Source organism: Melanaphis sacchari, unplaced genomic scaffold (genome assembly GCF_002803265.2).
Source record: "Melanaphis sacchari strain LSU unplaced genomic scaffold, SCAv2.0 Contig4_pilon_pilon, whole genome shotgun sequence".
NCBI lineage: Eukaryota > Metazoa > Arthropoda > Insecta > Hemiptera > Aphididae > Melanaphis > Melanaphis sacchari.
In genome coordinates, this window is record NW_020271335.1 from 6738006 (window position 1) to 6762155 (window position 24150).

A 24150-nucleotide genomic window follows, 5' to 3' on the forward strand; every position below is an offset into this window, starting at 1 on the left:
TAATAACATGCGATCGCCATTCATACAACTAACACAATAGATGGACACGTCATCTATACAAATATAATATTGTGCATAATATGTCATGTTATAATATTATAATAGCGCATAAATAGACATAAACCATAGTCATGTGTACTGCAGTGCATAGACACATAATAACAAATCGAATCAGTTGTATATAGGATGATTCAAAAATTTATATTTGATAACGAATTGATGAAACTCATTAACTATAATGGAGACCTATAGGCAAAAATACAGAGAAGCCCCAAAAGTGACATCTCCAAAATGTAGTCAACATTTCAACAGTGAAAGTGCCTGGTCGTATTTAAAGTTTTCAATGTGTATCTATTGCAAAGATGAGATTTTTGTTCTAGTCAGACGTGAACGTTTGTAATGTTTCCGTTAATTGCCGTAATCAGTTAATGTCGCGAGATGGACGAATGAAAAAAAAAACGTATTTATATTATGTTAAAACTTGATTATTCTGAGAATATTTATTACATCTATCTCCGATACTGTACCTTATCTTCGCTTTTTAAATAAATACAAATTTTTTAAGTAGAATGTACATTTATTAAACACTCTGTGTGCATGAAAAAAAAGACTATTAAAAAAAATTTATAACGATCCGTGTTATGGCACCACTGCAACGTCATGCGGAGAATTCGGTTCGATACGGAAATCGAACGGTTTGATAAAAAAATAATCATTTCAACTACAGTATTGATCCGACAGGCGTACAGCAATATAATATACTTCACGACACGAGTGCGAGTCGCGGGTTCGATCGAGTGCAAAATATAACATTATCTTACTCGCCAACGGTGCACTGGACACGATCATCTGTATAAGTCATAAGACCAATAACTGCAACAATAATACTGCATTGTCGGGTTATTTGATCGCTCGCTACAGCACCAGTGGAAATGTTTTGCCGGACGTTCGAACGATCGGCGGCGGCGATTCTCGTGGCGGCAGCAGCCCGCCGAGCGGCGTCTACGCGCAACGGCGGCGGCTTTGGTCCTAGACCGCTGGACGGCGTCAGGGTGGTGGACATGAGCCGGGTGGCTGCGGGTCCTTACTGCGCGATGGTGTTGGCCGACATGGGCGCGGACGTGATCAAAGTCGAGAGACCAGTGGCCGGCGACGACAGCCGCGGTTACGGGCCACCGTACGTAGACGTCTGCGGTGACGGCGGGAATAGCGAGGGCCGCATGAGCCTGTACTTCGTTTCGCTGAACCGGAACAAGCGGAGCGTGTGCGTGGACTTCCGGCATCCGGACGGCAAGGCGATCATCCGCAAGTTGGTCGAGCGGTCGCACGTACTCATCGAGAACTATATACCTGGCACATTGGACAGGTGAGTGATTATGCGCAGACGGGTATGGCTAATGACGCTGCGGGACGACACGGGCCGGTAGTACAGAATACCGGAGTTTTTGAAAAATGGGCTATGTGCTTACCCGACCATCCTTATAAACGACTTGGCGGACGTGTATTAAATTGTATATAAAACGTTTCGATGAATTCCACTCGTCCGTTCTATTACGGCACGCTCTTGGACGTGGTGCATGGATATCGTAACAACTGAAAACTGTGAGCGGATAAAATAAGTATACAATGTTGTTTTCATTGATTATTTATCAGAACAAAGAAATTAATTAAAAGACAATAGGCTCAATTCAAAATAAATAAACAAAATTCTCAAATAATATTATGCAAAAAATTGTATTTAAAATTCCAAAATACATGCATAACTTTTTAATTATTACTTATTAGAAGTGATATATTGTCAGCTTATTATTATATTATTAAAAGATGCACTATAATATAAATGAACAATTAAAAAGAAAGATATGTTGTGTAAATAACAGGTTTTTGGTTAGTCGTATTATTTATTGATCTAAAATTATATCATTAATAAATAGTACATATATACGTAAGGCAGTAGTTCTCAACCTTTTTTGATTCATGTCACCTTTAGCCACTAGAATCAAACAATGCGTCACCCTAACATCAAAATAATAAACAATCTTAGCTGTGTATCGCATCGTTATCGCACGGCAAATTACTAGGTACGTGTTTATCGGACTAAAAGATTAAATATAAATAATACAAACTATTATAAAGATACGAACTTTGAGGTATGTTATGTACATGACAGTGGTGGTATAGGTGTATAATATATTTATTATAAGAAATAATATGATTGTTTTCGAAAAAATTTATTTTTTTTATTTTTTTTTCTTTTCTTGTTAAAATTCTGCGTCACCCCTAAGCTAGGTCCATGTCACCCTAAGGTGACATGTCACTCCAGTTAAGAACTACTGACGTAAGGTAATGAAAAAACATTTTTAATATCTGTGAAGCTGTATACCTACTTAAATACGTTCCCTATTTATGACGGTCTGTTGTGAAACAAATTTTTTTTTAACAGTTTTCATTACCAAAATATTTTATTTTTTTTCAATAAAGGCATATCCAAGAAAGTACAAACAATGAAAAACCATCATTGTAGTTAGTAGAGAAGTAATATGGTTTTTCATTTATGTTAACTTCATTGTCAATATTATTGTGTGACGGACACCAGTTGATCCGAGTTAGAACAAGTTAAACTCTAATCACAGAAGGTGCTACTTTTTTTAAGTTCCAAAATTTTTGCTTGATTTTAAAACTGCCAAATAATATAACATTTGTTTACATATGGAAATTGAAAAGTATTAATTTTTTGTAAACATTTATTAAAATTTACTAAGTTTTAGATTTCGAATGAAGCGATGAACGAATTAATTTTACAATGATGTATGACTTTTTTAATTTATCTTTTGTGTCTTATGACATTTTTTCATAAAAAAATAAATGCACTTATTACTATTAACTTTGATAAAGGTTTTTAATAAAAAACTGGATCTTGTTTGTACTTTTTTGAGTTTAAAATTGAAAATTTTTAATATTGTTTTTTAAATTATTATGAAAAAATTTAAAAAACAACAACAATAAGAATAATTGTAAAAATTGTGATATTATTATTATTGTCAAGGAACTTTCAGATTTTCTATATTTTTTATTATTTTATAAATATTGAAAATATATTGTTTAAGTATAAAATATTACTATAATATAATTAATTAGGGTTTTAAATTAATAGAAATTAATAGCCAATTATATATTTGTGTAAGACTGGTTGGCAGTTGTTGTGAATTTGTTTCTGCACATAAAATATTTTTGATGATATTTGCATTACTTATTTTTAAACTACAATACGATTAGATTTTAACGATAAATTAGTGTATACTTTCCTAAAATACAAATAAAGTATTTGGTAAGATCCTGTAAAATAAAAACTTCTCTTGTACATTAGGTACTTGGTAAGGTAGTATTATTTTAATCATATTATATTGTAAATTATTGCATTTGTTAGACGTAAAAAAAAGTTATCTTAACAAAAAGATTTGTTTTGGTAGTTTAATGTTATTGTTTTTATTGATTGAACAATTTATTTTATTGGTATTTTAGACTTCAGGAATATTTTGTTATTGATTTATCTTCGTAATTTTCCTAATAGTATAAATAAATTACTAACAAAATAGCAAAAATAGGCCAGAGAAATTATAAATTTGTTATACTTAAAAAACTATAGTATGATAATCGTAAAAACTTGACATTTTTCAAAAAATTTTGATCAATACGTTTTAATTTTTAGCATATAAACGAACTTATGCTGATATATTATTATAATATTCTTTAAAAATATTAAAACCATGTATAGCGAGTGTTAACAATATTTTAAGTGCTTACATAACTTTTACATAATAAGAATTATTCAAGAACACTTATGTTTATGATTTGATGAAGCTATATCAGTAGTACTTAATACAAAATGTTTAATCGTATTTACCCTAATTCATATTCTGACACATTATATAGTAAGCACTTCTACTAACCTCTTATCGTAATTTAAAAATTACACTACTATTCAAATATACGACGAAAATTAGTAATTCGAGTAAATAAAAATTTTAATATACTCATAAGTAAACTATAAATTAACTTTTCTAAGATTTTAAGAAATATAACATCAAACAATTTAAGTTTTTTTCATTCTTAGTTTTAACTCACTAAATAATACTATAAGTTACAAAATAATTTTAAAACGGAACCTTTGATACAGTTGTTACAATTTCCAGAATCATATTTAAAAAAATATATTAATTACTATAGAATAAAAACATGTTTAAATAAATTAGAACAAAAGTAGTGTATCATGTAATTTATTCCTAAAACCAGAGTTATTAAATTTCTAACGATTTTTTAGTTAGATGAATGTATTGATTTTATAATGATGCAAGCGTATAATGTGTGTGATTTTTTTTTTTGTATGTCCTTTGATTTTAAACTTTGATGGTGGTTTTGGATGGTAAATTGGATTTAGTTTATACTTCAAAGAATTTTAAATTAAAAATGACCAGTATTTCTCAAAATATTCGGGTAAAAATAAAGGAAAACTGTAAATTGTTATGCAAATTCAGTTTTGGACAAATCAATTTGGTTTTTTTAGGTGTAATTAAAAACAAATAACTGTAAATACTTGAAATTTTCATCATGTTTATATAATCAATTTGTATGCATGGTACAACTTTCAAAATATTCCAACATTTTTAAGTTATTTTAAGATATTAGAAATTTTTCATTTTTTTTTTTTTTATCAATGTCAAAGAAAATATATTCTGACAATGTATGACAATTTCATACAAAATCTCATAAAAAATTTTACAAATGTTAAAAATATTTAAAATATAACCGTTTACATAATTTATTTTTAAGAACTTTTGAATTTAAATTTTCATAAAATTTTTCAAAACCAGAAAAATTTGAAACTTATTTCAAACTTGAAAATGTATAAGATGTGTAATTTTTATAGTTAAATATTAAAAACGTAATATAAAGTTCCTCATAAATAGTTCATTCTGAAAGCAAAAATATAAAAAATATAAAAACATTATTTTTTTTTTATATGGACATTTTAAGTTCAAACTTAGACAAAATTATTTAGTTCAACTCAATGGAAGTATATAACTGTTACATAAAATATAGTTATTTTATATCTACATACAATGATATTTAAAATGCAATTTTTTCGTCAAAAAATATTTGAACTTATTGTGTTACTAATACATTGTGTTACTATTAATAATAGTAATATCAAAAATTATTATATAAAATATAATTAGTGATATAGGTTTATTATAAATCCTAGATTATTTTCGCATATAATCGTTTTTTGTATACAATGATATATTAATGAATTCTAACTCAATACATTCATTATAGAACTCCACTTGACATATACTATACATTATACAGCAAATGGGTACTAACTTCATTTCTTTTTTATTTTCATTTTGGTGAATGTCTTAATTTCAATTTTATAAATGAAAAATATATAAATAGTAAATTTAAACATTATATAAATATATATATATATATTTTCTATATTTAATTAAATTAAAATTTATCTAAAAATAAACAGAACATTTTACTTAAATATATCGTAGAAATTACTCATAGAAGTTATTGTAATGTACTTAATTTACTGTAATTTCTTGTGTTATTTTTTTAGTGAATAATTTTATTTCGTGCAAGTCAAATGATATACATTAATATCTAATATTATGATTGCTTATTCTGTCTAATAATGAATGTAAATGCTTAAACTAACTCTCAATCAGCTCAATTAATACAATTTTAGTTAAATATTTTATTACATATTTAGGTATTAAGTTTATGACCTGACAACTAAGATGTTTAGATCTTTCCTTTTTTTTTTTTTATCAATCACTTTAATGTCAGTGTTATTATTAATTATAAGTTTGACCAAAAATTATTTGTAGTTGTTATGTAGGACATTTAAAATTCGATATTTAATAAAATAATAACTTATTTAATAAGAAGTGTCAATAATATTTATAAAATACTAGTTGACTATTGACATAATATATTATGTAAGTGTAAGTAAAAAAAAAAAAAGTAACATGTGGTAATGTGGTATTGTAAAATTTTGATTCACATGCATTGACTTTGTCTTAATTGAATTAGATATTATTTAGATTTTACTAGCAATAAATTTGAATTTAAATCATAATGCAATTTTCAAGACGTTTTGAGCGGTATATATCGATATTTGTATTTTAATAGTTATAACAATTTAATTGAAACAAAATACAAATAATGATATATTCTGGAATTTAGAGTTTAATTTATAGAATCAATACAAACTTAAATGCATGAATACCAATTTGACATTATTTGTAAACTAGTTATCTATATTATCTATTATTTGTCTGTTTGAAAAATAGAATTTTAACCTTTGAAATCATCTATTGATTAGTTATTAAGCATTAAATAGTTTTATTTTATTTTTCAATAATTATTTTTTTTTTTTTTTTTTTTTTTTTTTATAATTAAACATAATATTATACAGTTCATAATTTATTATTTGGTTATTTTTCTCATTATTTCACCTAATGTAATATATTAATATTATTCATTTAGACGTGTTAGATAAACACTTTATAATTAAGAATTTAATTGATATAAATTCATGTATAATATAAAGCAAATAATATAATTTATTATATTTTTTCGTACCTATGTAATGAACTACACAGACAATATGCGTATGTTTAAATGAATTACACGTTCAGTGATTTGAATGCAAGAATTCGTGTATTTAGCATTGTAATTTTACGAAAAAAATATAAACTACCCCGTTTATATTACGACTATAATATATCAGATCCGATCTAAAAGCGCGTAATAAATGTTTTTAATAATTGTCTAGCTTAATAAAATCTCAAAGAATTGCTTTTTTTAAAACACTCCATTAATTAGAAAATAAAAATAATTTTAATAGTTGGAGAGATTATAGAGATTAAATTATATACCAAAAGCATCTTACAACCCTAAGAATCTGTAAAACCATTATAGGCTATTAGTAAGAAATTTAATATTATTAAATTAAAATCATTAATAATTTAAATAATATTTCTTTTATATAGTTTTAAGTTACATATAGATTACTGTTGAAAATATGTATTTAATTCATATGTATATATATATTTTTCATATATATTTGCCATGGAGATAAATATAGGGTAATACAGGACTTTTGGCATATACTATATAGTGTATAGTATATATAAAAAACTTTATAAGACACCAGGTCTATTATAATAGTAATGACAAATTCTAATTAAATAATAATTAATAGTTTAACTGGTTTTTCTGCTTGCAGAGGCTGTTAAATTTATTCCGAAATATACCTTTTCACAGTAGTTGTATAATATAATTTCGAAAATATATTTATTAGTATAAAACAAAAATAGTTTTAAAAATGGTGATATAATTTACCTGCTTACTCTCCTTAATACAAGATTCAAAATTAATTTAGGTTATGTATAATTGGATTATACTAAATAGAATTTTGTTTGTACGATTATAGTATTTTAAATAAATATATAATATTGTATATATACTTATATATTATAAATCGTTAAAATAATTAATTAATATTTAAATATTGTAATTTGTAGTTGTATTATCACGTGTTATCTACAATAATGTTCGGTTATTATTCATTATTTTTAATTTTTACATGGATATTATTAATACGCATATGACCTTTACGATAGCATTATATAAATATAGTGTTTTACTTCTGCAAAAAAACACTTTCTAACTGATCGTCATATAGTGATATAGTGGAGTCAGCCTCTAATCAAGTCCAGTTTTATATTACATATTTCATATTTTAGTTGTATACTTGTATTAAAGTATTATTTTATACTCATAAGATTGTATCTGTGTCTATACTAAGGCTTACATTTCAACATAACATATTTTTAGAAATTTGTAATTACTTTAATGCCAATTTTGGATATTTAGGCCAACTGAGATACATACGTTTTACAAAATGATTTAACGAAGTAGTAAACCATCTCATGATAACCATATTGGTATAACCGATAACTGGTTAAAAACGTGAAATAGTTTGTTTTATAACTTGACAATAATTGTATAATTACCTAATGATATTTTTTTGTGGTAATATTAGTATAATATTATTAAAAACATCGTATTAAATCGACTTGTTTTCTGTTTCTTTAGACATGGCATTGGATACGAAGATTTACGTAAGATAAACCAGAAATTGGTATTTTGTTCGATAACTGGTTATGGATCCAAGGGACCATGGAGCCAAAAACCAGGTTATGATGTTATAGCTGCCTCAATCGGTGGTCTAATTAACGCCACTGGTGATGCCGTTCCTGCAAAATGTGCAATACCTATTACTGACTTAATGACTGGTATGTATGCTCATGGAGCTATTTTAGCGGCTTTGTATCGTGGAGTTGGTGACAAAATTGATTGTGACCTATTATCGACGCAGCTTTCGATGATGTTCAATTTGGCATCAAATTATTTAAACGCAGGTAATACTTTATCATCGTTAAGTGACTTTTGGATAATTTAAAAATAACTTTATCATACTACAATTATTGATGTGGAAGTATTCTACTTGTTTCAAATTTCAAACATCCAACACAACTTGTACTAAGAAAATGAAAATGGGGACAATATAAGAGATTATAATAGTTGATATGAGGAAATTACAAGATTTATTTCCATTGAAATATAGTAAATTATTAAGTAATAGTATAATATGCAAAATCAGCATTAATACGTAGAATACTACAATACCTATTATTATTAAACTACTAAGAGTAGTTGTTTAATACTGTAATATACTGTTAACTGATTTTTTATTCTTCAAATACCTCTATTCTGTCTATATACTTTTTAGTACTTATCTACCGTAAAAAAAAAATAACTTAAACTTTTAATAATGAATAAAAATAAACATTAGATATTATAATCCCGATGTTTTTCAAACGTTTGAATGGATTCTATAACCTCCATTTGTCTTCAATGGTTATTATTTGTCTCGCTAATAAATTAGTTAAATCTAGTCGTAATTTAAATAATAATAATTTAATTATCTTCTTCATAAATTAGTAATTATAATTATTTATTTTTAAACTTTAAGCTCAAGATAAATTTTTTATGGTTCAGACACAAATATTACAAAGTTGAAAAAAAATGATTTTGATACCTCAGAAATAATTCAGAATATTGAAATAATATTTATGTAGTCAATATGAACGATATAAAAATTGCTATAAATTTGGAAAATCAGTTACATAATCATCTTAATTAAAAATTGTATAAGGTTATTAAAAAAATAGTATTCAATAAACCAGATACTATTTCTTAGATTTTAGGAGAAATGTTGCATTGATTATATTTTATGTAAAGATTTATAAACAATCAAAGTGTTATAACTTGCATTTTATTAATTTTTTAATACCAATATTCATTTAATGTAGCTCAGTCTGTATAAATTTATATAAATTAATATATCATGAATAAGAAAAACTTTTTTTTAAAGGTATGCTGACGAAACGATGGGGTACTGAACATGAAAGTGTGGTCCCTTACAAAGCATTTAAAACATTGGATGGCTTCCTTACTTTGGGTACGGGAAACGACGTACAATTTAAATCGTTTTGCGATCGCATATCAATTCCAGAATTAGCTACGGATGAGCGATTTGTGAACAACGAATGTCGTGTTAAGAATAGAGAACAGTTGTATAACATTATTGAACCGATTTTAGAATCCAAAACGAATGAAGGGTGGATGAAAATTTTTGAAGGAGTACCTTTTCCCCACGGTCCCGTAAATGACATGGCACAAGTACGATCTTATTTATTTAAGTGTTTATAAACTAACAAGTAAAAATACACATTACACAAAATAACATGATAATAAACACATTTTATATTAATGTATCTCATTTTTATATATTTTTTTAAATTCAATCATTATACTTTATACGATTTCTGAAATTACTTATAGTTATAATTTAATAAAGATCTTTGCCGTTAAATTTTATTGAGGAAAACGAAAAATAATATACTATTTTTTTTTCACTAGTTTCAATTTACATTGTTAAGTTTTTCGGCTTTAGATTTACGTGATATCCTGACTGATATGTTTCTTAAATATTAAAATAGTATGGTTTATTTTAGAAATTGTTTTTGTGTTTTGTTTTATTGATCCACGCCAGCTAAAACATAGAGTTTTAATGTAAAAACCCTATTTTTTTCCTTTTTTTCTGGTAAATTATTACCGAAGTTATATAATGAAAAATGAATTCCTATCGAATGGTATGGTGGATAGTTTTGAAAAACAAAAGTAATTCACCAAGGGAATCAAATATTAAAGTATAATGTATTATATGGTTTTATAATATGCAGAAAAGCCCATTAATAAATAATAATCCATCAATCAACTATACACAATATTATCATTTTTTTCTTTTATTTCTCATTCGACATAAATCGAAACCATTTATATGGATGATGCAGAAAATTAAGTTTATATTAATTTGTAGATTTTATTTATATTATTAAATTACTAATTTTACTCTTACTACATGTTACTTAATCTGAATTTCACGTAATATCGTATGAAAACTTTTGTATATAGCTTAATTCGAACTTTTTTTTTTTATGAATATTTACAAATAGTTGTTTTATTTAAATATAAAATTTGATATGAAGATAAAATTTACTATTTTAATTTTATATTTTTTATAGGCATTTAACAATGAGCATGTTAAGGATATAAATATTGTCCAAGATATTGATTGTTCATATAACGCTAAACTGAAAATAGTCGGTCCTGCAGTTACATTCAAGAACAGCAGCAATTTAATTCGAAGAGAGCCTCCGTTGTTGGGTCAACATACAAACGAAGTACTCACTTCTTTAGGATACAGTGCCAAAGAAATCGAATTATTGCGCTCAAAAATCGTAATATGATTATCATTGTTTTCATTTTTTATTATTTATTTTGTTTTTACATAAAGTGTTGTTTCTTATTGTGATGTCACAAATATATTTTGCATACATTTTTTTTAAAAACTGGTGTTTAAATTTAATTAGCAATTGATAAACTAGTTATTAGGAATATTTGATAAATGCGATGTCAATTCACACTTTGTCTCGCCGTATAGCTATAAAACGGTCACCAACTGTTCAAATCACTATTGACATGCCTATGAATTATGAAGATCACTGATATATTGATAAATTCATAAAAATGTTGTTGGTCATTTTATAAATATATATAATACTCGTATAAACAAACTTTGACATTTTCTTCGTAGATATACACAGTATATTGGTACATTTTAAACATATTTATTATTATAAATATTATATTTTAATTAGTATTTAATTTATTTGAAATTTAATTTTTATTGTAGCTATTAGTTTTTTGATCTCTTAAACATACCGTAAAATTAAATAATAGCGTTGAAACGATTAACGTCATATCTGTATGTATGGATATTATAATATAAGCTAATATATTGGTCATTGTTTCGAGTTGTCAGTAAAATTATAATCTTTATCTTTATTTTGATGGATAAGTAGTTTAAGTCATTTTTATTTTTTATAACTATCGCTATGTCTATTTGTGTTTTCCAATAAACATTAATTATTTACTATTTTGTAATTTTTTGTTAAATGGCATATGCCTGTTATTGATTATTATAAAACATAAATAAAAATAATAAAATTACGTGCTTCAAAAATGTATTACTGAACCGTATAATGTGATCTATCGGGGAGTGTCGGCTTTTGATGTTGACGTATTGTATATTATACGTATTATATGTAGGTACACAGTGGCATTTCGATTAACCGTGTTTTGATTATCCGTGTTCGCGATAAATTGTGTTCACTCTTCCGAAAATTTAAAAATTCCCGAACAAGAAAATTTTGAGATACGTGAACCAAAAAAGTTTAGGAACTGAAGATATATACTATATATACTCATATTTATACATTGATTTTATTCTGTATAGTAGAAAAAATAACAAACACCTATTTTTATATTAACTACCAATCGACAACCGTTAAAACGTCGATGAAATAAAATGAAAAAAAATTTACCAATTTATACGTTAAACAAATGAATATGATTCATGTTTATTTAATAATTATTACAGTGTGTTAGGTTTTTAAATCATTAAAACTATTTTTTACAACTGATTATTTTTATTACAAAATAACATACAATTTAAATACTCATGATTAAAAACATTATTTCAGGGATAGGGTATTTGATTTTTTTAAATTGTTCCGTTAATACAGCCATACAGGAATAATGTTCAAATTATTGAGAAATAGGTACTTTTGTCTCACTGTAGCGTATATTATATGTGGAAAATTACTCTTTTTGGGTGTTGTTATAATGTGCCCTTAAAGGGTCTTGATAGCCGAGTGGAGTATATTTGTCATTTTCTATAACTGAAGCGCAAATGTCAAGTGGTATGGTTCAAAACATTATATTGAACAGACTGAAAAAAAAAAATAAAACAATTTTCGACAACGTTTTAATAATAAGAGTGTAAAATAAACAGCTTAAAATAAGATACACTGAAAATAAAAAATATTATTTATTGTACTTTCCTGTAAAATTAAATATAAATCATTTTTACGTCATTTATTTATTAAACACTGTTAATGTAATATAAACTCTTACCCTGCATAATGCACACATTATAAAAAATATAGTAGTATACTTACTATATTATTAATTTTTTGGTTGGCTCACAATTTTTTTACTTTTGTATTTACAATACCTTTTACTTAATAAGATAATCACTTAATGATATGTTAATGTTATACATGTTTTCTGTTATCACAATAAATTACCTATATATTTATTTTTTCTCTATTTATTTGTTAATCTTCTCGTCTAACCCCCGTGGTCGATGGAGAAATTCGGGATGTTATATTGATTTACAGCAGTTGCTAGCTTTTTATCAGAATTCAACGAGGTGTTTGATGGTTCATTGCACTTAAAAGACTGTGCATAAGGTTGGGTTTTCTTTACACACAAGGTGTGAGTGTTTATCTTTAGTACATTTATTTTAAACTGCAGTGTTTGGTTTCATTTTTTCTCTATTCACACAATAATTTTGCCAGTTTGTGTATTATTATTATTTATAAAGTTTTCTTACGTGCAAAGTTTTAAGTTAATTTTTCGTTGTTATTTGCAGTATATTTTGCCAACTGGCAAAGTATAAACTTATCTGTTTTTTCGTTTTTTTTTTCAATGTTGCTATGCTCTGTTAGTCTGGCATTCAAACAATAGGCAAACAATGTTTTTCTGTTTTGTGATTCTGACATTGTTTTTGATTTCAAGCTATACTTATATTATATTATCATAATTCATTAATTGAAATTAACATCTGCGAAATAGCCATAAAAGTAATTCAATATTCCGATATAAAGCCGTGTCACATATATTTAAAATAAACCAATGTATTTTGAAAACTTACAAATATTCCAACTGAATATCATAATTTACTATACACTATATACAAATGTGTGACGTATTGGATGCGTAATTTGTCTGATTTTCTGTATTACGATGAAATACAATATAATATAGATGGATACCGATTAAATATAATAATATGATAGTCCACGGACACTAATAATATTGGTTTAAAACATAATATTATAGAAGTGGTCTCATTTCGAAGGACGAGTTATGGTAATTTCCTTTCACATAGTTAATAAACGGGACAAGCGTCATGTATTTGCTGAAACGTTTCCGAATGACGTTCCGCATACATTATAATATGGTTATTATATTTTTTTATTCATGTGTGCCGATGCCGCCAGATAAAAAGTAATAGTTATTATTATAATTATATGTATATGTATATTATTATTATTGTGTTTTTGGATTGCTGTCCCTACTCTATCGTTTCTCACTAAGAGTCAATCGTAAACGGAATTCCCTTTTCAGTTATTATTGCGATTAACAGCTAAACTTGCCAATACTATAATATTTACTTATAAATTTTAATATATAAAAACATTTTCATACATGATATATTATAATAATATACGGGAAATATTATTAGTTACCACATCACTGTATACATATTTCATAATTTAAAATACGTATATTACAATGTTGTATATTATAGTACTTAATACTATATGTCATGTATAAAAAAGTAAATGTAAACTCCATATTTGTAAACTTACCGAGTATACATTTATAATACATTCATAGAAATCAATTATTTTTTGTTCACTAATTTATAGATTTTCATACGAAATATATCTATGCTATTAAATTTAATAATAGTCGTTAGAGGATTATTATAAAGTGATAACATTTTATCAACACGAAGATTACTCGAGATAAACTATATCGGTTAATTTTTAATACGAATTTATAATTTATGTATTTTTTTTTGTTTTTTTGATGTACATTATGCATAATTTTATTCATCTCTAAAATATATAATAAGCTCAAAGTGTTCTTGTGTATGCTGTGTGGTGTAACTAACATATCCCATGCCCAAACACTTGTGGATGGAGAAGGAGATACTTGTAGTTGAATTAATTGGATTCAGAAATAATTTAATAACTATTTATTGAAACGCTCAAATGTTATCAAGATATTTTTTTTAATAATAAATCACGTTGAGTAGCATGAAGGCGCTTGATATTAAAGGCTGATAATTCGCAATGAAATATGGGGCTATTCGTGGTCTCTTATATATCTGGCGTTCATTTGGAGATACCCAATAGTTCTTTTGAATTGTTTTGTTCTTACGTTATCGATGATTGTTGTTTTAAAAATAGTGCTTCTGGTGATCTTCGTTAAAATAATTCACGCAGATTTGAAGAAACGTACGTAGATTATTGTAGAAATGTAGTAATATTTTATTAGGATGTGCGATGATAATAGCAGTACATGTTATGTATTTGTTTTGAGACAGTAATTATGACGTGTCGAGGTATGTATTTTGATATGACGGTATCATTAAAAATTCCAATTTACTCTTATATTGGCGACGATAAATAGGTAAAGTTTAAAATCATATTTCTGATAAATAAATAGGATTTGTTTTATTAACTAATTAAAATTATATATCAAGCTTAACCAATTTGATAATGTTCACTTAATTATGATTTATAAATCTTTCCTTTTATTTCAATTAATTAATTAATATGTTGTTATAAAATTTAAGTTATTTCGTTTATATATTATTATAGTTTTATAAGAAAATCTTACTTCTTAGCACAAGTTTTAGCTTTTTAGAAGTGAGTCAATATAATTAACTATTATTAATTGTTTTATACTGTATAATTCTATAATTTTTTTTAACTGTTGTCATTATTAAAAAAATATATATATATATACATAATATATACCTACATAATATGTAAAATTTATTTTTAATTATAATGTATATTGCTTATAATTTTATATTTGGCAGCTGTAACTACTGAAACAAAATTTAAATTCATTCGAATCTCTGTACGCATGTCTAACATTTAGTCTCTTAGGTCCTGAGAAATTGAAACAATAATCATTGTTAATAATAAAATATCTACTTTAATTGAAAAAAAATTGGTCATAAATACTACCGTTTATAAAGAAAACATCAATATACGTTTGTATCGTATAATCTTTAAGAACACAAAATTATAATGACTTTTTGTACCATTGTAGGAAATATAACAATGGCTAGATTAAATTGTAAACGGTTTTTTTTTTAGCCTTTAATACATGGCTATTATAGCTGTATAGTTAAATAATTGTTGATGTCTTTGACAATTTGTTATTTTCTTAATTATTTTAAGCATTTTTTTTGCTAATTTTATCTAATTTTATTCTATCCGTTGAGTTTTCTCGTTTGAGGTTGGTTCTACGAGACAGATTTCAACTTGGTACCTATAACACGCAATTTTAAAATAAAACAATGATACATATAGGGTCATTAAAAATCTGCTTAATATTTGAAAATTAATAAATGTTGTTTTCAGTTTAAATAAACTTGTTGTTTATAAAATTATAAATTTTGTATACAAATATTTCCATAGAATTTCACATATAAATTATATGAATGTCTACCGAGCCACTGAAATATATTTTGTAGAAAATAATAATGACATATATTATGTTTAAATTACAAAAATTCTTGCATTTTTAAAAATGTATTATTCTATTTTTATGTTTTTTTTTTTTTTTTTTTAATTAGCTTGCAATAAAATAATAATTTTAATATAAAACTAATTTTTAAAGAATTTCAAATTTGAAACGCTTACTGGTATAATTTGTTATCATAATAATATTTTTTTGGATTTATTTTTTGTTAGTTTGGGTTTTAAGACTGAATTTTAATACAGAGTTACTCAATCGTTACGATTAATAGATTCATCATTTTAATGTATAATTGTCATTAAAATCGTACTAATATATGTTATTTCCATATCATTTTGTGATAAAGTGAGTGAAGAAGAATTTCAAGACTAGTATAGTTAATTTGCAATACCTGATCTCCGTATTCTGTATAGCTTTTTTATTTTTATTCTTAATATTATAATAATATACAGATAAAAATGAGAATATATTATACATATTATGTAAATAAGATGTAGGAATTTTAAAGATATATATATATACTCGTATATTATATAACATAATATTATTGAGGTAATAATTAGTAAGTGTCTATAAAAGAGTACAGTATAGTATTGTTATATATTAAAAAAAAAATTGAGTTAAGTATTTGTAAAATATAGTAATGATAATAATAAAACATATTATATACGAGAAGTTTTTGTTCGAATACGGACATATTTTAAGCTATTTACACTATAATACATTAATTATTTAATATAAAAATGAACTTAAGCATATTAATACAATATAATATTACAAAATGAACTCATTTTCATTTACAGAACAGCAAGGTTTGATATCGTTGCAGTTCGTGTTTGGACTGTATTGTTTTGGCGTAGTTGGGCCAGGGTGAAACACAGCCGACGTGGGTTGCGGAACGAGCCGTATCCACTGGTTGTGCTTTTCTCGGTCAACCCCTTCTGAAACCGATTAATGAAAATCCAGACTTATAATTTATTTATCAAATTTTTGCATACTTCTATATTTAAAATATTTTGATGTATGAATATTTTCATATTGCCTGGACAACAAAGTAATGCATTTAATAAACTTTATAAAATATCTGTGGTCTTAAACTTTGAATTTTTTGTAAATTTTTATGTATCTCTTCTCATTGAATTTAGATTATGTTAATATTTAAATTAATCAATACATTTTCTGTGAATACCATTGTATACATTTAATAAATAAAAAATATTTCTATGGAATATTAATGAAATATTAAGATACATTATTACGATTTTTGTAAAAAATAAAAACCATTGGATGGACGTTTTGTTTTTTAAACAACTAAATATTTTAACGTGTTAAAAATGTATATTAAAACATCAAAATATTATATTTTCAGAAAAATTGTTTGTATATTGGAATTATATAATGTAATAATAACATTTGCGTTTTGAAGTTGTAAAAATGGATCATTATAGATATCATTACAAAAAAAAATTAATATTTTTAAAGTTCATTTTTTGTTAAGTGTAAATTAAAAAAAAAAAAACGCATTAAGTTATTTTAATTTATATATCTAAACTGTATGAATTTTGTAGCTTTATTTAATGAGTATAGGATTTTTATCGGGCTCATAAATTAAAGATTAACTTCATGTAATTAAATAAATATTACTTGTAAGTAGGGTTTGTATTAAAAAAAAAAATTTAATACGTTACTTACAACTAAAACGTTATACAAATTTTAAGTTTATCATTATTTAGAATTTAAACGTTATTCAGCTTTTGCGTTTATCGTTACTCAGAATTAAAACGTTATTAAACTTTTGCGTTTATCGTTATTCAGAATTAAAAGTTTTAATGTATTTTACAGTTTATAGCTATTAAATAATTGGAAATTATTTATTTCTTTTAATGTTATACTATATATTATAAGTCTTGTGCTATGTTTTGTTTGATGACAATATATCATATGTTTAGTTAATCGTTATGTTTTGTTTTGCATTATTTAATTGTTTATGCTTATCGTTTTCCGTTATAATTACGTTTACAAATTTCAACCGTTTTTTTGTCATATATAACGTTATAATCATAAAGTTATCATAAAGTTTACAAGTTCTACTTATAAATTATATAAATACAAGTTCTATTATAGTGTATGATTAAAATTAGTAACCATCAATATGATGTTGAATTTTAATGTAGATATAACATATTATATTTTTTTCTATTTCATAAATGTAAATACTTGTATCTTATTATATATAAACGTATTATTTTTTTTCATAATTTATAAAAATATAACACAAATTGATTATATTGTTTTCAATGGAAGTCGTAGACTATCAACTTACTTTACATCGATTTCTTCTTCTCGGTTTAGCGATTCCAGTATTACATACAAAACCTTTAATTGTTCTTCGAAAATTTCTTGTCATAAAACAATATAACAACGGGTTGATTGCTGAATTAGCATGTCCTAATAGTAGTGTAAAAGGATACCACTTCATTAAATACTCCTGTAAAAAAATATATTTTATTATATATATATTTATCGCAAGGTTATTTACAAAATAGTTTTGACATAATAGCCGTAAATACCTGATTTAAACCAAATTTATCAAGTGTGATGTCTAAATCTAAAAATAGTGTTAATAAGTTATATGGTAGCCAACACAGTGCAAATATTACTGCTAAGACAAAGAGTATTCTTGCTACTCTACGTCTCTCTCGTACCATTCTGACCTGAAAAATAAAATATATTTTATACTAAATTTGTGAAGACTAAAATATTATAATAATACATTTTTTTATTATTAATTGTTAGTTTTGTTTGACATTTTTTTTTCATAGTATAGTATTTTATTTTAAGCTGTAAAATATTTCGATATTTATATAATGACTAAATTAAAAATTAAGTACAACTAATTATTTTTATATTTCAAGATAAATTATTGTGTACTCTAAAATGTAAGTATTTAAAATGCTCCTGTTATATAATGAGTTAAGGATTATAATTTCATAATTTTTTGATTTTTGCTTAAATATAGAAGTATATAACTAGATGACAATTTAATTTGTTATAATATAATACAAATTATATCATACATTAATCTAAGTCATAATACATATTATAAATAAAATAAACTGATTGACCTGTTGAACACTTATCATGCCTTGCTGGTCATCAAAGGGTGGTCGCACTGCCCATAATCTCCGACCCATCAATGTGTAGGCTCCAGTCACTAAAAGTCCGGGTGTAGCATACACCAGAACAAAACATAGAATACCTGTAAATTGTAATCTATTTTTACTTTATTAGTTTTATTTAGTTCTTTATTTAGTGTTATACTTTTTATTTAGTCAAGTCTGTACTTGACTTTTTGAATATTCTAAATAGTTTTTATGCAATACGAATGGTGGGACAGATTCAAAATGATAAACGTGCGATGAGTTTAAAATATCATAAAACTAATTATATTTTAACAAAGTATTCAAGATTGAATGAAAGTAAAGTACAAGTTAGAATTTAACTATATATTTATACAATTTTGTGATTAAATTTCTGCTACTAATGCTTACTAATAAAGATACATTTTATAACAATAAATGTACCATAAACGTGTTTAGATAATGTTGATTTTGCATGTGCATTTCCCCAGTCTTCTATACACCATGCCAAACCATATCTATGGACAGCATCAATTAATATTGGATCATCTCCTAACTCCACAGATTCTGTTTGACGAACCCATAAAACTGGGCCAAATATAGTCATGGATACAAGCCATAAAGCAAGTATTACCTGTCAATAAAAAAACAAAAAAAAAACAATGGAGTATATTTAAAAAGTAAATTACAATTAGTTTTTAGTTTAACATGCATACGTATTAATAAATAAAAAGGTGACCTATAATCGGAATAATAGTTTTAAAAAACTAGTTGGTATTATTATTATGGATAAAAAATGAATAATAGTTGTTTATATTTTATTGATTTAATTTGTGTCGTAGTGTACAACAATATGTTTAAAATACGCGAAGAAAAATGATAGTGAGTGATACATATTTATTTTAAGTTAAACGAAAGCATTAAAAAGACTACTTTTGACTGTATACCAATAAGTTAAAATTCAGGAAGTGAAAGTTTGACTGTTAAATATGAAAATAATTGATTATTTAAACAAAAAAATAATATTTTATCTTTAAATTACTTTATTTATTTTATTCTGATTAAAAACAAATATTAACCAAGTAGACTTTTGGTCATATATATTGTAAATTATTATTTTCAATACATAATTTAATTTTCTAAATGTTTATAGTATGATAATTTTCACATCATTAATTGGTATGATTATTAACTTATTTTTATGTTTTTGGTAAACTTAATTCAACTAATTAAATTAAAAAAATATATTAATAAAATTAATTTTGAATAATCTAACCATCAAAATAGATGCTGATTCATAAGTCCTCTTCATAAAAAATTGTCTTTTTATTAATAATGATTTATCATTAAATCTAACACATTCAATGACATTCTAAATAATGAGATGCACATTAATCTAGCGGTTTTCAAATGTTTTTTTCGTGTACCACTTAAGTATATTATTAAGCAGTTGCATACTAATAATGATGAAAAATAAAACGATCAACATTTTACATAGTTAATTGTGTTTATTTTAAGTATTAAGGTAGTAAAATAGCTCAATATAATTATTATTTATTTATTAATTTAAATGTATCATTTTTTTTAAAATGAGATATGAATAAAATGATAACCACGAATTTTTAGGTTTTATATTAGCGATAAAATACAATATATGGTAAATAATTGTAATATTTTTTTAAATAATATTATAACAACTATTTTAATCACAAGTAAAAATATTTATTTTTAATTTTCCGTTTTATCACCATGTGGCTTTCTGCGTAACACTATGTAGTCATTTGCGTACCACAGTATGAGAACTGTTATTCTAAGATATTATACTGCAAAAGTGAGTTTTCTAGTTAGAAAAAAAAAACATATGCACCAATGGCTCATTTAAAAATCACAGGAAGTACACTTGAAGAAATATATAATTTTAAAAAAAATTTGTTTAATCAGTTATAACTGAATAAATTTGTACTCTAAATTTAAATATATGGTTTTTGAAGTCCTTATACCTATTATACAGTTTTATTTTTACAAAGCTTAAATAAATCAACCCCGTAGGCAACATGCTATAAAACATTATATAAAATGTACAGTTTTAAATTTTTTAGGCGTATCATTGAGTATTATTGCATTCAAAATGTAGTACTATTTATGAAGATTTATTTTTTTCAACACTATATGTATATTATAGAATGGACTAAATACCACTTGAAAGTTGAAAATATTTTTCCGAGTGAATTGTATTTGATTATTCTATTTATTTGTTTTATTTAAATTAAGTTTGATTGAAATTCATTAAAATATCTACTAAATTATTATTTGTTTTTAAAAATTCTTGATATAATTTTATTATTGATATACATTTGAGTAATGTTTAATGTTTTCTGAGATGAACGAAAAAGAAAATTTCCAATATTAGGTCTATACGTACGGCGTAATGTATAGACAAATTTTGTGTTAAAGATAATTTTAAAATATTCATTTGATGTAATAATAAGCATGTTGGTAATCAATAATCATGCACATATTATTGATTGTATTGTTTTTAAAAATGAACATGAGTTAAAAATTTAGAGTAACATAAACTACAATAGTTTTAAATTAGCGCAGTATAGAAATTAAGTGAAGTTACGTACCTGACCGGATACATTTAATCACGTTGTTTTTGATATTCTAACTTAAAACAATGCTTGTATATTTCGTATAAGGATGAATTACATAGATTATAATTTAAATTTCACAATAGTTATAATTTATATATCTATTTTATTAAAAAATAGCACTGAAATATATTATTAAAAGTATATTTTAAGCATATTAAAAATATTATTCACGAAAGTTTCGATTCTAAACTTTAATAACGTTAAAATATAAAATTAATTATTTTTCGACTGAATGGTATTATTTGCATACTTTTTATTAATGTATTAGTTAAGACATTAATAATGATTATTACTTTTTCATAAATGCATATACTTTACATTATAATAACATGTTTTTAACTTACATAGATGGTTGATTTTCGATTGAGCACCTTTCTGAATGACATCGAATGTTCGATTGCTAAATATCGATCAATACTCATTGCAGCTATAGTAAAAACGCTTGCACCAACTGAAACACCTATAAATAAAATAAAATTATAAATAATGTTTTATATAATTGTTATACTCGTATATGTCTTGTGACAGGATTTTAAATAATTAACTTATAAGTTTGTACTTTATAGTACATTAGTACAACTATTTGCCTTACTATTAAAGATACAACATACTATATGTGTCTGGTAAATATTTTAAATAAAAGTAAATTTACACACATTTTACAGAGGTTTTTTCTAATTTTTCTTTTACTGTTGTTAAAATCTTGTGTCATCTCAATTTAAATATTATTAGGTGCACAATAACGATTGTTTATATGTTTAGATAGTCTACGCTAGTAAACATACAGACATATGATATTATTTAATCTATTTTTACATTTTCAAAAGATAAACAACTTTTCGTAATTAATTTATATTTTTATAATATTTTATATAAGTTATTATGTTTTTATTAATTGATTAATGTTGATATTGAAGTTGAATTGTTTTTTACAAGTTATATTTTTTTTTATTTTATGAATTATTTTTTATTCAAAATGAATCGTGTAGCTTTTAGCTTATGCAATGAATAATGATGAGTTTTTTCTATGAAAAATGTTAGTAATAGGTTAGGTTGGTAGTTAAAACGAGTAAATAAATTTACATAATATTATGTATGTATTTAATAAAAGTTTTATGATGGTAAGAAATTGAACACGTATTATACTTTATTTATAAAATGAAAAAAAAAATTATGGCTAAAAAGAATTGAATAAGGGTTCTCGTTAATATTATATAGGTTAGTTTCTATTTTAACATTATTTGAATTCAATATTTTTAAAAATGTTCGTGTAAAACGCATATTATTATACATTTTTTTGGTATCACACTTATATTTGTTAATATATAATTTACTTATTGTTGTACTTATCAAAAATTTGGAAAAATATTTCTTTTTTTTAACAATATTTCAATAACGTACATTTTGAAGGTTTTTATTTTCACTTTAATGAATATAATCCTTGCATTATAAAAAGTTTATTCTAGTGTCCGTACATATACTGGTACTACACTCCACATTAATATTTTGTTATTTTATTTTAAATTAACATATTAGTTAATATAATTGTTATTGAACTATAATTTTGCCATTTAAAAATTATATACGAAAGTGATTTCCATTTCTTCTTTGGTTAAGTGTTTAATAGGTAAATCATGCAATACAAAGAAATAAATCAAATACATTTAACAGTATAGTATATCCGTATGTATATGTATTTTCTGGTAAGTAGTTAACTCATTTATTAGAATTATTGTTTAAGTATAAGAATATGTTGTAAAATATAAATTATAATAATATAGATATTATAACAACAACTAGGTGAGTTATAACCATTATTTAAATTTATTTTTGATAAAAATCGTATTTTAAAAATATTTCCAAATAATAATTTATAAGTTTAAAGTTATATCAAAAACTAATTTTATGTAGTGCTTGATAAATACTTTTTTAGAAAAAAGTTATTATCAAAAAAATACAATAGTTATGAATTCTCTTAATTTTCTTTAGCTCTGAATAGCAAAAATAGTAAGATAGTAGAATGTTTTTTTCCGTTTTTTATTTTGCAAGTTTCAAAATTTAATTGGAAATAGTTATTTGCTTATTGCTCGATCAAGGTTGATACTGTTGACAGTGACAAAGTACTTAAAAATAATTATTTTAAGGATCATTCAATTTAAACTCATTGAAATTAAAATGAATATTTGATTGTACTACATGCAGACTATTTTTGAAATTTTTGAGTATGACTCAAAAGTAAT

The 24150-nt window shown here is 24.4% G+C and overlaps 2 protein-coding genes across 6 annotated transcripts in view; one reads left to right on the forward strand and one right to left on the reverse strand.

Annotated features, from left to right (window-relative positions):
- Nucleotides 1-932: 932 nt before the first annotated feature.
- Nucleotides 933-11314, forward strand: LOC112598704 (succinate--hydroxymethylglutarate CoA-transferase). Its single transcript, XM_025345251.1, has 4 exons — nt 933-1366; nt 8173-8498; nt 9515-9822; nt 10728-11314. The coding sequence occupies exons 1-4, from the start codon at nt 933-935 to the stop codon at nt 10950-10952; spliced, it is 1293 nt and encodes a 430-aa protein (XP_025201036.1). The 3' UTR covers nt 10953-11314.
- A 5432-nt stretch (nt 11315-16746) lies between these two features.
- The window catches only part of LOC112598705 (gastrin/cholecystokinin type B receptor-like), a 134793-nt gene continuing 127389 nt past the window's right edge, over nt 16747-24150 (reverse strand). For 4 of the 5 annotated variants that reach the window (XM_025345253.1, XM_025345257.1, XM_025345255.1 and 1 more), the window contains 6 exons: nt 22255-22370; nt 19701-19890; nt 19242-19375; nt 18687-18830; nt 18440-18604; nt 16747-17064 (listed from right to left, as the gene is read on the reverse strand). In XM_025345253.1, the coding sequence (XP_025201038.1) occupies nt 16891-17064; nt 18440-18604; nt 18687-18830; nt 19242-19375; nt 19701-19890; nt 22255-22370 (923 nt within the window). In that variant the 3' untranslated portion in view covers nt 16747-16890. The remainder of the gene's footprint in view (nt 17065-18439; nt 18605-18686; nt 18831-19241; nt 19376-19700; nt 19891-22254; nt 22371-24150) is intronic. The other variant, XM_025345254.1, reaches the window with a different exon arrangement.

What these genes read in the sequence shown, in the direction of transcription:
- LOC112598704 (XM_025345251.1), top strand. Translation starts at nt 933, where the DNA reads ATGTTTTGCCGGACGTTCGAACGATCGGCGGCGGCGATTCTCGTGGCG. An exon ending in ATACCTGGCACATTGGACAG is followed by an intron (nt 1,367 to 8,172) that starts GTGAGTGATTAT and finishes CTGTTTCTTTAG; the next exon opens with ACATGGCATTGGATACGAAG. An exon ending in CCGTAAATGACATGGCACAA is followed by an intron (nt 9,823 to 10,727) that starts GTACGATCTTAT and finishes TATTTTTTATAG; the next exon opens with GCATTTAACAATGAGCATGT.